General features: G+C 38.0%; 1 protein-coding gene across 1 annotated transcript in view; it reads left to right on the plus strand.

Moving 5' to 3' along the window:
* LOC135466389 (RNA helicase aquarius-like) overlaps nucleotides 1-15,590 on the plus strand; it is a 30,628-nt gene that overhangs the window by 7,268 nt on the left and 7,770 nt on the right. Inside the window, exons 11-26 of the mRNA XM_064743837.1 lie at nucleotides 1,210-1,388; nucleotides 2,217-2,330; nucleotides 3,222-3,325; nucleotides 4,090-4,192; nucleotides 5,153-5,273; nucleotides 5,659-5,751; nucleotides 6,498-6,546; nucleotides 7,785-7,863; nucleotides 8,656-8,755; nucleotides 9,380-9,547; nucleotides 12,169-12,275; nucleotides 12,851-13,020; nucleotides 13,406-13,537; nucleotides 13,998-14,132; nucleotides 14,538-14,718; nucleotides 15,276-15,385. Coding sequence (XP_064599907.1) covers nucleotides 1,210-1,388; nucleotides 2,217-2,330; nucleotides 3,222-3,325; nucleotides 4,090-4,192; nucleotides 5,153-5,273; nucleotides 5,659-5,751; nucleotides 6,498-6,546; nucleotides 7,785-7,863; nucleotides 8,656-8,755; nucleotides 9,380-9,547; nucleotides 12,169-12,275; nucleotides 12,851-13,020; nucleotides 13,406-13,537; nucleotides 13,998-14,132; nucleotides 14,538-14,718; nucleotides 15,276-15,385 — 1,945 coding nt within the window. The remainder of the gene's footprint in view (nucleotides 1-1,209; nucleotides 1,389-2,216; nucleotides 2,331-3,221; nucleotides 3,326-4,089; nucleotides 4,193-5,152; nucleotides 5,274-5,658; nucleotides 5,752-6,497; nucleotides 6,547-7,784; nucleotides 7,864-8,655; nucleotides 8,756-9,379; nucleotides 9,548-12,168; nucleotides 12,276-12,850; nucleotides 13,021-13,405; nucleotides 13,538-13,997; nucleotides 14,133-14,537; nucleotides 14,719-15,275; nucleotides 15,386-15,590) is intronic.

The following is a 15,590-nucleotide window of genomic DNA, read 5'->3' on the forward strand; positions in this document are numbered from 1 at the left end:
AGGAGCCTTCCACCAATGCAGTCACTGTGAGTTCAAGTCGAGCTCATGCTGGTTTCCTCTCTGGCCGTAAGTAGGAAAATCTGTCAGTGACCTGCAGATGGTTGTGGGTTTTCCCCAAGCTCTGCCTGATTTCCTCTAACCATAATGCTGGCCGCTGTCGTATAAGTGAAATATTCTTGAGTATTGTGTAAAACACCAATCAAATGAATAATTAAATTAAATTGCATTAAGCATTTCTTGAGCAATTGTCACTAAGCACCATTACATTGTTGTACAACAGGCGTTGTACTTTTAATCCAAAATATTTCACTGATAAAATGGTAGTCAGATTTGAAGGAAACCACCCTACACCATGAGGTCCCTAACAAACATCCTGACATTCATCCATTAACTGGAAGTGTGTAACATGCCCATTAGGTCATGTCCACAGCATTTACACAGACTTATTTTTTTTTTTTAATCCTATCATGTGAGCGAACTCCACAGATTGTCAAGATTTGTTCACCTTTGCATGGAAACTGTCTTTAAAATGACACATCATGGAAAAAATATATTTTCTGGTTACAGTATTAAAATAATTAGCGAACACATGTTGGGCCATAACATCCTGTGCATTGAATATCATCCTGTGCATTGAATATAATCCTGTGCGTTGAATATAATCCTGTGCGTTGAATAACATCCTGTGCATTGAATATCATCCTGTGCATTGAATATCATTCTGTGAGTTGAATATCATTCTGTACGCCAGCTTGTTTAAACACTCTTTTGTTTTCATGCAAACCTGCATCAGTCTCTTTGAGCTGTCAGAATTCATCAAGTTGACACCAGGTGCCTCTTCAGCCAAAATTTTATAGAAAACTGGGCAATCACTGTTTCCAGTTGTCTAGTGGTTGGTTTCATACTTCAAGTATTAGAAAAGAGATCTGGTTCAACCAAGTATGGTATTTAAGTTAAACTTTAGCACTTTTCAAGTCACATATTTTATTGATTCTGATAGAGTCCTCCAACTTATATGCCCACTTTAGAGCTTTTGTGAAGTTTGATTATTTTCTTATCAGAAAAAATTATTATTAGCTTCAAAGGTATTATTCTAAGAAGTGTTTCTAAAATGTATTTTACACACTAAACACTATAGTAATTCATTTTAAGCCATTATAATATGCACATAAGAAATAAATGTTAAATCAGTTGTTATGTGATGTTCAGGAGAAGTGGGCTGGGACAAAGTGCACTACTGTGAGCGCTTCATCGAACTGATGACAGACCTGGAGGCACAGTTACCCACCCGCAGGTTCTTCAACATCGTCATGGACAACGCTCATGTTGTCGTCAGAAGTCGCCTCTCCAAACTTTTCAAGAGGAAAGAAGGAAAACTGTTCAAAGAGGCAAGTGTGTAATAATGTCTTATTAATGTTAGCTGAAATAATTTGTTGGCACTTTGTTAATTTTATAACTTTATTGAAATATTGTGAGATATCTAGAGAGTAAGAGAAGATTTCATTTATGAGAGTTACTAGTTACATGCATTATATATTCTGTAGTAACATAAACCTAATATAAGAGAATTTTTTAACATGACCAGATATCATACTATTTGATATTAAAGGAGAAGAAGATTTAAATATCAAACAAATACCATTGAAAAGAGTATGCATATCCCCGCAGGTGCATGCCATAAAAAATTCTAATATGTACCTCAAGTTAATAAATTCTTGATAATTTATTAACTTGAGGTACATATTAGAATTTTTTTATTGCCAAAATCCGTTGTGGGCGACTCCATTTTGCCTAAGAACTAGTCCTGAAGTCTTCTGTGTTAGGAGGAGAATTGCAGTCGGAAAAAGCTAAAGTGCAGTTCGTACATTTCCAGTAGAACTCTTCTTTCCAGAAGGTAGCGAACAGTACAATTCATTTTCTGCTTGACGATCGGGAAACCGGAATCTTGGACGTAATCCTTGTTTACGCAAACAGGGTGGCAGTTTTAACGACTCTCATTGGCTGAGAAGCAACATACCCCCAGCATAAATTACATTGTGTTAAAGATGGAGGACGCGATGGACTCAGCGATTTATGCCAGCTTTGCAGTTTTCAAGCTTTACATGTATGGCGAGAAAAAAATCACAAAATTATGCAGCAGTCACCAGCAGATAGAAAAAAATGTGCTCTTTTCAGCCTACAGTGTCAAGTTTTCTTCTCCTTTAAACATGTTACAGTTACTGGAAATGCTGCAGTTCTATGCTGGCTTTGAGATCAATGATCAGACAGGGGAGGCTCTAACTGACCATGAGATGACCGACATTCACTATGATCGCATCACCTCGCTACAGGTGAGCAGCTTTTTCATCAGCTCACTTTAGGTGAGCAGCATTTTTGTCACTGCGCTACAGGTAAGCAGCTCTTGTCACCTTGCAACAGGTGAGCAGCTCTTTTATCACCTTGAAACAGGTGAGCAGCTATTTTGTCATCTTAAAACAGGTGAGCAGCTCTTTTGTCTGCTCATGTCAGGTGAGCAGCTCTTTTGTCTACTCATGTCAGGTGAGCAGCTCTTTTGTGACCTGACAACAGGTGAGCAGCTCTTTTGTCTCCTCATGTCAGGTGAGCAGCTCTTCTGTGACCTCACAACAGGTGAGCAGTTCTTTTGTCAAATCACTTCAGGTGAGCAGCTCTTTAGTCAGCTCACCACAGTGAAGCAGCATTTTTGTCGTCACTTTGAAATAGGTGTGCAGCTCTTTTGCCATCTCACCCCTTGGGAGCAGCATTTTTGTTCTCTTGCTACAGGTGAGCAGTTCTTTTGTCACCTCACAACAGGTGAGCAGCTCCTTTCTCACCTCGCAACAGTTCTTTTGTCACCTTGTTACAGGTTAGCAGCTCCTTTATCACCGCATTACAGGTGAGCAGCTGTGGTAACACTTCCCTGTAGTATGACCACATTACAGCTGAACACCTTTTAGTATTACCTCACTACATTGTTACAGGTGACCAACTACATTTTCTGTTGTGTACACCCATTTCAACTATCATATATGCAAAATTGTCTTTGTATTTTTGAACTTTCGTCTGTTACTCATACAAATTCAATGTAATTTGTGGTTGCAATTACACTAATTCTTCTATAAGTTGGACAGATATTAGTAGTGTTGAAAGTAGATTATTTTCTAACCTATGTGCATGTCCCTGTGTCTGTTTTGAGTGACCCATACATTATTTTTCATTTTCAGAAGGCAGCATTCAAACATTTTCCAGAGCTGTACAAGTTTTCCCTGTCTAATGTGGCTAACATAGATACTAGAGAATCGCTTACAAAGCATTTTACCCCATTAAGGTATGTTGATACACCGTATTATTGTAGCCTGAGCTTGTCCTTTGAGTTGTCACGGCTTTATTCCACATCAGCTACTCTTTTGGACATACACACCTTTTTCAGATATTCTTTTTTTTTAATTTATTTTTGTATATTGCTTTATTTATTTATTTATTTGATTATTAAGAATATTTAACGTGTCAGATGTTAGTCCAGTATTAGAGTTGAGAGAGTAGTAAAAGTGTGCAGAAAACCACCATACTTGGCAAATCTCCACTGTCACTTTAAACTGTAACCCAACCAGTTTAAAACAGTGGATTAAAACAAATAATCTCAAGGTTAATGGTAACTGATAGCTGAATGTTAGGAGATAGAAGATTGCGCTGTCAGTGAAGGCACTGTAATGTTTGATTTACCACAGGATCTGATGTTCCTGCTACTACATGGTTTAAGTTATTTATCCCTGTTCTAATATGAATGGATGACATCTGTGATACTACACTGTACAATATGTGATCAGATGCGCAATGTAAAATTATTAACACATTATCAGTATAGGTAGCCTTCCTCTCCGGCCATACGTGATAAAAGGTCTGTCAGCAACCTGCGGATGGTTGTGGGTTTCTACCGGGCTGTACCCTGTTTCCTCCCATCCTAATGCTGGCCGCCGTCGTATAAGTGAAATGTTCTTGAGTACAGTGTAAAACACCAATCAAATAAATAAATAACACTATATGTATACTGTATTTTATTTTGTCCTGTTTATCCGATCATTTGCCTTGTAGCAATCGGAAGCTCCATGAAATTGCTGCCTATCTGAACTTGTTACCCCACCCTGAGGAGGGAAAGGATAATGTGTATGAGACAGACTTCCTTCTGGAGCTCCTGGTGAGTAATACAATAATGTGTATGATACTGACTTCCTTCTGGAGCTCGAGGTGAGTAACTCAGTAACACATAGGATACTGACTTCCCTTTGGAGCTCCTGGTGAGCAGCACAATAATGCATTTGATACTGACTTCCTTTTGGAGCTTAACACAATAATGCTTTTGATACTGACTTCCTTCTGAAGTTGTTGGTGAGTAACACAATAATGCATTAGATACTCACTTCCTTCTGAAGTTACTGGTGAGTAACACAGTATTGTGTATGATACGGACTTCCTTCTGGAGCTGCTGGTGAGTAACACAATAATGTGTGTGGTGCTGACTTTCTTCTGGAGCTCCTGGTAAGTAACACAATAATGCATTTGATACTCACTTCCTTCTGAAGCTGTTGGTGAGTAACACAATATTGTGTATGATACAGACTTCCTTCTGGAGCTGCTGATGAGTAACACAATAATGCATTTGATACTGACTTCCCTCTGGAGCTGCTGGTGAGTAACACAGTAATGTATTTGATGCTCACTTCCGTCTGGAGCTGCTGGTGAGTAACACAATAACACATTTGGTACGGACTTCCTTCTGGAGCTGCTGGTGAGAAACACAGTAATGTATTTGATGCTCACTTCCGTCTGGAGCTGCTGGTGAGTAACACAATAACACATTTGGTACTGATTTGCTTCTGAAGCTGATGGTGAGTAACACAGCAATGTGTATGATACTGACTTACTTCTGGTGCTCCTGGTGAGTGACAATGCTTTTGATACTCACTTCCTTCTGAAGTTGTTGGTGAGACACACAGCAATGTGTATGATACTGACTTCACTCTGGAGCTGCTGGTGAGTAATGCAATAATGCTTTGAGACTGGCTTTTTCTTTTGGAGCTGAGCTTGAGGAACTCAGTATTGTTTTTGATTGCATCTGTGAATGAAAACTGATACCCATACTTTCTTACCTGATCAGGTATCTCGCCATGAGCGTCGCCCTTCACAACTCCAGGCCCTTAACGAGATGCCACTCTACCCCACAGAGCAGATCATTTGGGACGAAAACATTGTCCCCACAGAGTACTACTCTGGAGAAGGTGGGTTAATATCTCATCTTCTAAGAGAAAGAAAACTTGAAATTAAAGTAATCATCAGACATTTTATTTCCCTCTAAACAGATCTTTTATGCATTTGTATTCATATTGTTTTTATGGAAAGACACTGAAACTGTTTTCTGGTTGTAATTATGCTCTGACTATCAGATGAGCTTGGCTAGCTGTCTGGATGAGCTTTGTTAGAGGCCTGGACACGCCCGATTTGCTGTTGGCTCTGGGCAGTACTGGAAATAATTAAAAAATAAATAAATAAAAAACGATGTTTACAAATGCTTTGTGGATGTATGTACTGTTCCAGTCATTCAGAACATCCAGGGAACATATTTTGATCTACATACATACATACATTAAACATTATCTGTTTCAGATTGCCTGGCCTTACCCAAACTGAACCTTCAGTTTTTGACCCTCCATGATTATTTGTTGAGAAACTTCAACCTATTTCGTTTGGAATCCACATGTAAGTGTGTTGCGCAAAATATTGCTTAGCAGTATACTGCATTTCTTCAACCTTTTCACATGTTAACAGAATGTTCATTCAAGCATATTTTGAAGACATTATTCTGTGTTGACTTATAAAATTATACTTTTTGTGAAGCCCTGACCAATGCAACCAATGTAGCTTTGTCTCCAAAATCAAATTAAAAATGTGGATAAATTGCATTGAAAGCTGCTCTTGTATATGCGAAAGGGTTGAGGAATTATGATTGTACTGGAAAAACTATTTAAATATTCAAAATTTTTCACAGGGAATTTGTAAAAAATTATTCTGCTCCCACCATTAAAACATACAAATTCAGTTCATTTTCCTAGTGTTACATTAACAAATTTCCATCTGCTACTAAATGTAGCATCAAGGCAGTGAAAATCTGTAACCAGGTTGTAAATCTGTCGTAGGAGCGAGCGATGGTATATGTGTTCTGTCAGACCTAGTCGTGAACACGCAATTTTAGGGCCGTTGTGATAAGCAGTCAGCGGTGCTTGTGTGGCTGTGTATGCTGTCTAATATTCTAACAATTGCCATCTACCAATATAGTATGTATATCTGTGGAGATCACCGGAGTAACTTACCAAAGGTAGTTGGTTTTACCCCAGGCACCCTAATTTTATCCAAGCATGATATTGACGCCATTATATAAGTCAAAAATTGTTGAGTTTGATGTTAAGCTACAATCAGATAACTAATGGTCTGTCTGATGTTTTCAGATGAGATCAGGCAGGATGTGGAGGATGCTATCAGCAGGATGAAGCCTTGGTAAGATCACCTTTTTCTCAGTTTTGCACAAGGAATTTGTTATGTAGACCACCATGATGACAATAAGTAGCCGACGAAACAGAGGCAGCCATTTTCACAGTACATTGCTCCCTCGAATTTATGCGGATTGATTTACCGCAAAATCAGAATTAACAGGATGGTGTGGTGTCCCCAATTTGTTTTTTTTTTTTTGCACCAATGTCAAAATATTCACTAGACATTACTTTTGGCCAGATTTGATTGTGTATCAAATTTTTATTATTGTAAATTCGTAATATCCTAAGTAAAAACTGTGCTGACAGTCATAAGTACCATTGGGTGCTATTAAAGCCCTCCACATATGATGCTGCCATTGATTCCAAGTTGTTTATTTTTGTTTTCTAAAGCATTTCATTGATGAAATTCAACAGTTGCACATATGTTTAGGTAATTTGGTGGCGCGACATTCTGTGCATAGCTATAAATTCTGCTGGTATGTGGCACTCTCTGTTTGGTGCATTTAGTTTACAGTCAAGGAAGATAAAGGTTTGTTCTCTTAAAAATACATCATTCCATAAAAAAAAAAATAAAGAATTCTTAACATACTCTTGTCATGCAGGTCTAAAGTTTGCCTTTCTCGAAGATAACTGACTGTCGATTCACCGATAAACCAATCCTTCAGTAATGTTTGGCGTGGTAAATCACTTTCTCACATGATAATGTTCCATTATTTCAAGGTTTTATTGCGCCACATGCAAGAATTTTTTATTATTGTTATTGTTTTATTAAACCGGATAACTCAGTCAACATAAGTACCTGAAATTCTTGTGTACATTTTGTATCATAAAACTGTTGTCAGTCACATTCAGATTTCTTCTTATTCTAGCCATAACAAATTATCTCCCTTGTCAGAATTCGATTTTGCGTGGATTTGATTATAACATGGCATGAATCTTTTCGATCTGGATGACAGCATTATTTTCAAGGGAGCAGTGTATATAACATTCACTTGTTCAAAATATATCCTTGTCAAGGCTAACCTCTTGGTACATGTATGTGTTGAAGATGCTAAAAGCTTTTCAGAGTTTATTTTGTTTCATTTCCTTAGAGTTTGCCAATTATGTTTGATCCAGATGAGCTTTTTTGAGTAAGTGCTTGAGGTTTAACGTCGTATGAGCTTTTTTGAAGTGAATAGAGAGAGGGGTTGTCAAGCACAAATTCTGCAGTGAAATCACCACTGTTTGCCCCTCCATTTACAGGAGAGCGGAGGACGGGAACTGTATATTTGGAGGCTGGGCTCGTATGGCTTTACCACTCACAGGATTCAGTGTTGTGGAGGTAGGTCATTTTAGTAACAAGTTTGAATAAAGTCCTCGCTGAAGTAAAATGGTCAGGTGTCTGTGCTTCATCAGTAATGTTCAAATTATCATATTCATTTTGTCACTTGTATCCAAACACTTTTAAGGTCTTGGAGATAAAAAAAAAGCAATAATTAATTAGACAGTATACATGTACATTTAAATGAAACTCATAGGACATTCTTGAAAGTTGGCCTGCATCCAAGTAAATGGTCATTCGCACTAGGATGGACAGTAGACAAGACATCCATTAATCCTTGCCAAATCTCTGTCTCAAAATCTCGAGTAACAAACTTAAGTGAGTATAAACAGTTGCTAGATGATATTTTTGGAAAATGCTAAGAATATATCTCTGCCTCTTGTAGCTCCCACTTGCCATTTTTGGAGTAACTTAAGTAATCTAACTCATTAATATATGGTAAAAGGTGACCAGTAGTAACTTTCCTGGAGGATTTGACCAACTTACCTGACAATTCTGGTTGTATCCAGTTTGAGCAATCTACACACAGGTTTTTGCTGCATAACTTTATCTGCCTGTTGTGTTTTTCTTGGTTTGTGAATCTATCACTGGCTCATTCATTCATGTGTCAAGACATACTCTCGACACAACTGATAGATCGATGACCAATGACATTGGTGTTGGGCTGCAGACTTAAGTTGGGAGATGTGTCAGGTACCTGAAGATGGACAATAGTTAACTTGAACAGCCCTTGAGCACTTTTGTACGTGCAAATCAGGTAAAAAACTAACTGTTTGTTTTGTGACATTTCAGGTGGCCAAGCCTAATGTTGGCGAGAACCATCCAGCCCGTGTCAGAGCTGATGTCACCGTGACCCTTAACCTCCGGCCGGGCATCAAGAATGAGTGGGAATGTAAGACTATGGTGTTATTATTGCTCTACTATCATTGTAAAACTTGAGTACCTTTGTAAACTCAAAACAACAGTTATTGTATTTTGGAAGATTGTTTTAATCTAAATGCATTTCAAAGCAAGTGTTGAAAAGATTGAGAAAATGTAAAATATATTGCTGTGAAAATCTAAATGTTTTTTTTTTTAATTCTCTGTAAAGTTATACATGTAACTGTCAAGTTCCTGATAAGATGGATGCTAGACTATTACCAAGACAGCATCAAAATGTGGCCTATACATGGTCATAGTGTTATTTATTAGTGACTGTAATTCTTCTAATTATTAGGACAGCTAATAGTAGTGCTGAAGCCAATCTGAAGGCAATCTGAAGCCAAAAATCATATTTGTCTCTCATTTTTTTGCGCAGAAATGGAGACATGTACATTGTATATGTTACTCATAAGATGGAGTAACCACATGAGAAATGAGGAACTCCATATTCCAGCTACAGTTACATGTATGATGGGGCCAGATGTCCCAAAAATTAGAAGAATTACAGTATATTATAATATTCATATCCTAAATGAAGTAGGAATGATGAAGTAAATGATCTATACAGTTCTGATGCTGTGTTTTATATTTTCAGCCATGAGGAAGCATGACGTGGCATTTCTGATCAGTCTGCGGCCTAGCACTCCCATAGGCACTAACTACGACTACAGTAAACCCTTCATCCCGCAGGTGGGGCTGGCCTATGTGAGGGGCTGTGAGATAGAGGGCATGCTGGACGAGAATGGCAAGGTCATAGAGGAAGGTGAGATGGTCATTTCATCAAAATCAAACTCAGCCAGCTTCACAGTCACACGAACAAACAGGTTGATAGAGATGTTACAAGTTATACATTTTGAATCACATACGTGTCTGTTACAGGATTTAGATTTCATGTTATACCTTATGATTGCGTGTTACACACTTAGAAAACCATTGCGCACTCTTTAAGCTACACGTTGCACTGCATGGTATGCACTGAAAGTTGTACACATAATACGTCTGAGATCGCCTGTTGCATGGTTAACATTGCAAGTTGGGTACTTGACATTTCACGTTGCTCGGTAAGGGTTGCATTTTGCATGCTTAAAGGAGAACCTCAACGACTTTCTTTTCACACTAAGTGTTCCCTAAACACAATATTTATGATATGTTTGTCTGTAAACTGCATTTAAGAAACTATTACCTTAACTAGTTCCATTTAGAACCCATGCCTATCTTGTCAACTGCAGAGCCCTGCTCGGGTGACGTCATGTGGAATACCTGCTGGGACATATATTGAAAAGCCCTGCAAAGTGTAGCTGACATGCATTAGGCCTATCAATGAAAATCTTTCGTTTGACCTAATCTGTAATTACCCCTACATGTACACCTCTTAATTAGCACCCTAAAAATAGTATAAGTAAAACAATTTTACAACAAATATTTTGGAGGATAGGCTACCCAAGTTGTATTAGATCCTGGAAAAGTGTGTACAGCATAGCAACTGGGCGATACGATTACACATTTTCGCTCACATATCGGACATATAGGTGACACAAATGTGCTCCCGTCTGATTTGCCTGACACAAATTGGACATTCACCAAATTATGGTAGTAACAGACTATACATTTTTATAGCCAAGTTGAGAAATACCACCCGTGAAACTAACAACTAACCTTTTTTTAAAGAAGTGTCATAGGCAAAAATAAATAAGGCTTGAATTATATCGAATGGAAATAGCGATTAGTAACACATAGAAATGCCAATATAAATTTGTCTGGGTCCCCATTATGGGCGTCAATGCGGCATGCTGTGGGGCATCTCACACGCATAGGGGCCTGCAGGCAAGGTGTGAACTGAGCTGGAGGGCCACCCTGTAGCCTTGTGGCCATTCAAACAACCAGGTAGCATTCACGGAGTGAAAATCCAGAGGTCTTTTCTGTTTGGCTTTTTTAGGGGATATTATAATGCTTGTCCTATGGCTTTCTCTTTTAAGAGTTATGGCTGAATTAGCAAGTCTCATATGACTATGATCAAGTCTCCCGTAATCAGAGGGCGTTTTCTCGAGATCTGGTCCCTGTCCTGTACCATTTTTAGGAAATGCATGTAATTTTACAGTTTGATGCGTTGTGTTGCTGCAGTGGTAAGCCACACATGGGCATGGAATAATCTCAAAATTAGTTGTTAAAGTATAGCGATTGTTTCCTGGTGTCTTTGTTCAACACATAGCATCAGATGCCTTCCGTTTTCGACGTTTTAAATGTTCGGAATGGATTCAGGGACATCAAATTATGTCTGCAGTATGGAAGGCTCAGCACTGGGGATGTACCTTAAAATTGCAATATATTCACTTAAGATTGTATGTTGCACACTTCTGATTTCATGTAGAATTGATTGGTGCACACTTCAGGTTAAATTCTGCACATTTCAGGTTAAATTCTGCACACCTCAGGTTAAATTCTGCACATTTCAGGTTAAATTCTGCACACTTCAGATTAAATTCTGCACACTCCAGGTTGAATTCTGCACACTCCAGGTTAAATTCTGCACACTTCAGATTAAATTCTGCACACTCCAGGTTGAATTCTGCACACTCCAGGTTGAATTCTGCACCCTTCAGGTTAAATTCTGCACACTCCAGGTTGAATTCTGCACACTCCAGGTTGAATTCTGCACACTCCAGGTTAAATTCTGCACATTTCAGGTTAAATTCTGCACACCTCAGGTTATATTCTGCACACTCCAGGTTGAATTCTGCACACTTCAGGTTAAATTCTCCACACTTCAGATTAAATTCTGCACACTCCAGGTTGAATTCTGCACACTCCAGGTTGAATTCTGCACACTTCAGGTTGAATTCTGCACACTTCAGGTTAAATTCTGCACATTTCAGGTTAAATTCTGCACACCTCAGGTTAAATTCTGCACACTCCAGTTTGAATTCTGCACACTCCAGGTTGAATTCTGCACACTTCAGATTAAATTCTGCACACCTCAGGTTAAATTCTGCACACTCCAGGTTGAATTTTGCACACTTCAGGTTAAATTCTGCACACTTCAGGTTGAATTTTGCACACTCCAGGTTGAATTCTGCACACTTCAGGTTGAATTCTGCACCAAGCATGTATATGTATTGTAGTCTTTGTAGATACATATATTTGTTGTCATGGCCATAGAATGGTTGATGTTGTGCGGTCAAAGGCTAAGATATGGTAAAAAACAACCTGAGAAACATACGAAAACAAATTTCTTCACAGGTGTAAAAAGAGTATTAATTGTTTATTTATTATTAGTTTACAATTCACATGAGGATAAAAAAAAAATAATACAAGAAATACAAGTGAATATAGTAGAAACAAGTTAGGTGTATATTGGGTTTTTTATTTGTCTCTTTGATTATACAGGCCCTGATCCCAAACCTGAGCTGAAGGGAGAGATTCGTACGTACAGAGTATGGTTAGACCCTAACCAGTATCAGCAGGACATGACCAACACCGTCAATGGGGCAGAGGTGCGTACACACTAGGATTAGCTACAGAATGGAAGTAAATATATGTGAGAAAAAATATTACAGCTGTTGTTCTTTTGATATACGTTTCTGTTTGTTTCTTTGTTACATCTACGTATATCACTTTTGAAAAAAATATTTTTGGCATACAACAAAGATGTCTTCTTGAGGACTTGTTCCAGTGCTGTCTTTTTTGCAGTGCTGCCTCACTGAAGTGACCTGTCAAAGACACTTCATGTGATACCACACTGTGCAGTGATAGTATACTGATTCTGGACAAACCAATACTTGGGATATCTCCATGTTCTGAGTACCACTTGAAGAAAAAAACCAACATTACCAATTTTAAAACCTTAGAACATATAATACTCAAGTCTACAGGGGTACAATCATACTCTAAACCAGTTATTCGGGGTTTTTATTAGTACACGTTGATTTAAACAAGTCATTTAGATTTGTAATTATTAAGATTGATTGAAATCTGGATCGTAAAAAGAGAAGAAATTACTGCACATTATATTATTTAACTGTATGAAAGCTCGGTTAAATTCAAATTATATTTATACTTCCTTTTACAGGATGTTTATGAGACATTCAATGTTATCCTGAGACGTAAACCCAAGGAGAATAATTTCAAAGCTGTTTTGGAGACGATTCGTGACCTGATGAATACAGAGTGTGTTGTCCCTGACTGGCTCCATGACATCATCCTTGGTTACGGAGATCCCGGTGCTGCACATTATTCCAAGTAATACTTTTGTTTTTGTAAAAATTACGCTGTCCTTTTTGTCTTTTCAGTACTTTTGAATTCATTCAGACATTAAATATTTGTGATTGTTCAGTGTAACACAAGTATCAAGTGGCTTGAAGTCATAAATTATTTGTCGTGTAATTGGTGAAGGTCAGTGGTGAAGGTCAATGGTTTACGTTTAAGTTTTGAGCATGACATTAAACCATTCAAATAAATAAATAAATAAAATTAACAAATTTCAACAGTAGTTCCTTTTCACGCTACTTAAATGATATATGAGTACATTTGAATTAGAATTACAGGTAGCTTTAAAGGCTCTTCTCACGTGTGAAACAAATAACAAGAACATGGTCCTGCAATATTGTTGTTTTAACTTTTGCAGAATGGAAGGTCAAATCCACAAGCTGGACTGGAATGACACTTTCCTGTCCATAGACCACTTGGAAGCAAGTTTTCCTGATTACAGGATTAAACTTTTAGAAGAGGAGAGAAGGAAAAACAGGCCGCCATTCAGGTATGAATATTCATGAAGTCACTTGTTGTATGTTTCAGAGATATTGACATTCAAGCCAAGATCATTGTAGTGCTGAATAAACTGGTAAGTGATCATGAAGTCGGTAAGGGCACTGAGCAGTGAATACATTTTTATGCTATGAAAATAGAAAAGTCTGTTAGCAACCTGCAGATGGTCGTGGGTTTCCACCGATCTCTGCCCGGTTTCCTATCACCATAACTCTGGCCACCGTTGTGTAAGTGAAATATCGTTGAGTACAGCATAAAACAGCAGTCAAATACATTGATAAATAAACATATAGTTTTCATATTCTTTAAATGTCATTTTTAATCCATTTTTTTTTTTTTTGAACACGCCCTGAAAATTAATCAGGGGGCTGTATAAAGACATAAATTTGCAATCATAAACCAGTTGATACATGTGTAAGATCTTCAACTGAATTGGTTCTCTTGTGATACAGACTGACTTTTCCGCCAAATCGTCCCAATTTGAAGAGGAAGGACAGTGAAGTAGACAGTGAGGAAGAGAAGTCTATAGAAGTCGAACCTCACATTATACCTAACAGAGGACCGTACCCTTACAGTAGGCCTAAAGTGTAAGTAAAATTAGAGACGTGTGTGGCTGTGAGCAGTCAAGTGTAAGTTGAAGAAGTCTTCCACCAATATGCCTTGCATGTGGGAAAGTTCCTCAGTAACTTGACAAAGGTTGGTGGTATACCCCAAGCACTCTGGTTTCCTCCACCCATAAAATGTGTACTGCAAGTATATAAGTGAAAAATTTTTTGAGTATGGGATAAGCAACAATCAAATAAATATGTTTTTGTCCATTCTTGTGAGGTAATTTGAAGTGTTGAATGCTATTGATGACATTTTTTTCATGGTTGGTAGAACCTGGACTAATACAAAACCTCACTCATTAAATATGGTTTTGGTTTAAATTTTACAATAGTGTGCCATCACTGGAATTAATAAAGACCGCTTTGTGCACTTCTTCCACCCAGGAACTCTATCCTGTTTACCCCCACCCAGGTAGAGGCTATAAGGGCAGGAATGCAGCATGGCCTCACCCTTGTGGTGGGACCCCCAGGGACAGGAAAGACAGATGTGGCTGTACAGATCATCTCCAACATTTACCACAACTTCCCAGAGCAAAGAACGTTGATTGTTACCCATTCTAACCAGGTAAGTTGAGGCGTTTTACCTAGTTTTGTCACTCTTTATACATGTGTGGACTACTTGTATATGTCATCCTTGCTTCATAGGTTTTTTTTAAACTCTCAAGTACCCTAAATGAGCTAAAATGTCGCCACAAAAGGCAAATAAATGTCACAAAATATTATTTTCGGTGCTGAAACATACAATTTTCCAGTAGAATACCATCCCCAAGCATCGTTCCCAGCAAACCTCAAAACACCTTTCTAAAATCAACAGAACTCTCAGAATCAGGAAAGGTGGACAAGTCAGTCATGCACGAAATTTATGGTCATTTAGGGTACTTCTCGGGCAACATTGAACTAATGTCAGCAGGGTTTTGACTAAAAGCAAGTTCAAATTCATACAGTGTTAAAAGATAGCAGGCTTATGTTCAAACATCAAAATTTTACCAACCAACAGGCAGAATGACTGCTTTATGGAGCTTTTTAATAACAGATTATGAATTTTTATATACTGTTGTGAATGTTAATATCAGTGTTTAGAACATAACTGTATATTGTTATGAATGTTTCTTTATGTGCTAGGCTCTGAATCAGCTGTTTGAGAAGATCATGGCCTTGGATGTGGATGAGCGACATCTGCTGAGAATGGGTCATGGTGAGGAGGCCCTAGAAACTGAGAAAGATTTCAGCAGGTGAGAATATGTGTGTAGTGAGAACATTGAAGAGACATTGAGGACCACCAAGAGAATATTGCAGTAAACAATACAAACTTTGAGCAAAACTTTGCTGAAAACACATAATTAAATAAAGTTAAAAAGAACTTGGGACTGCTCTATTGATTTTTCAACTCGAGACTGGGAAACTGCAAGTGGGTTATGGTAAATTTTGCTGCAAAAA

This window comes from Liolophura sinensis, chromosome 6, assembly GCF_032854445.1.
Source record: "Liolophura sinensis isolate JHLJ2023 chromosome 6, CUHK_Ljap_v2, whole genome shotgun sequence".
NCBI lineage: Eukaryota > Metazoa > Mollusca > Polyplacophora > Chitonida > Chitonidae > Liolophura > Liolophura sinensis.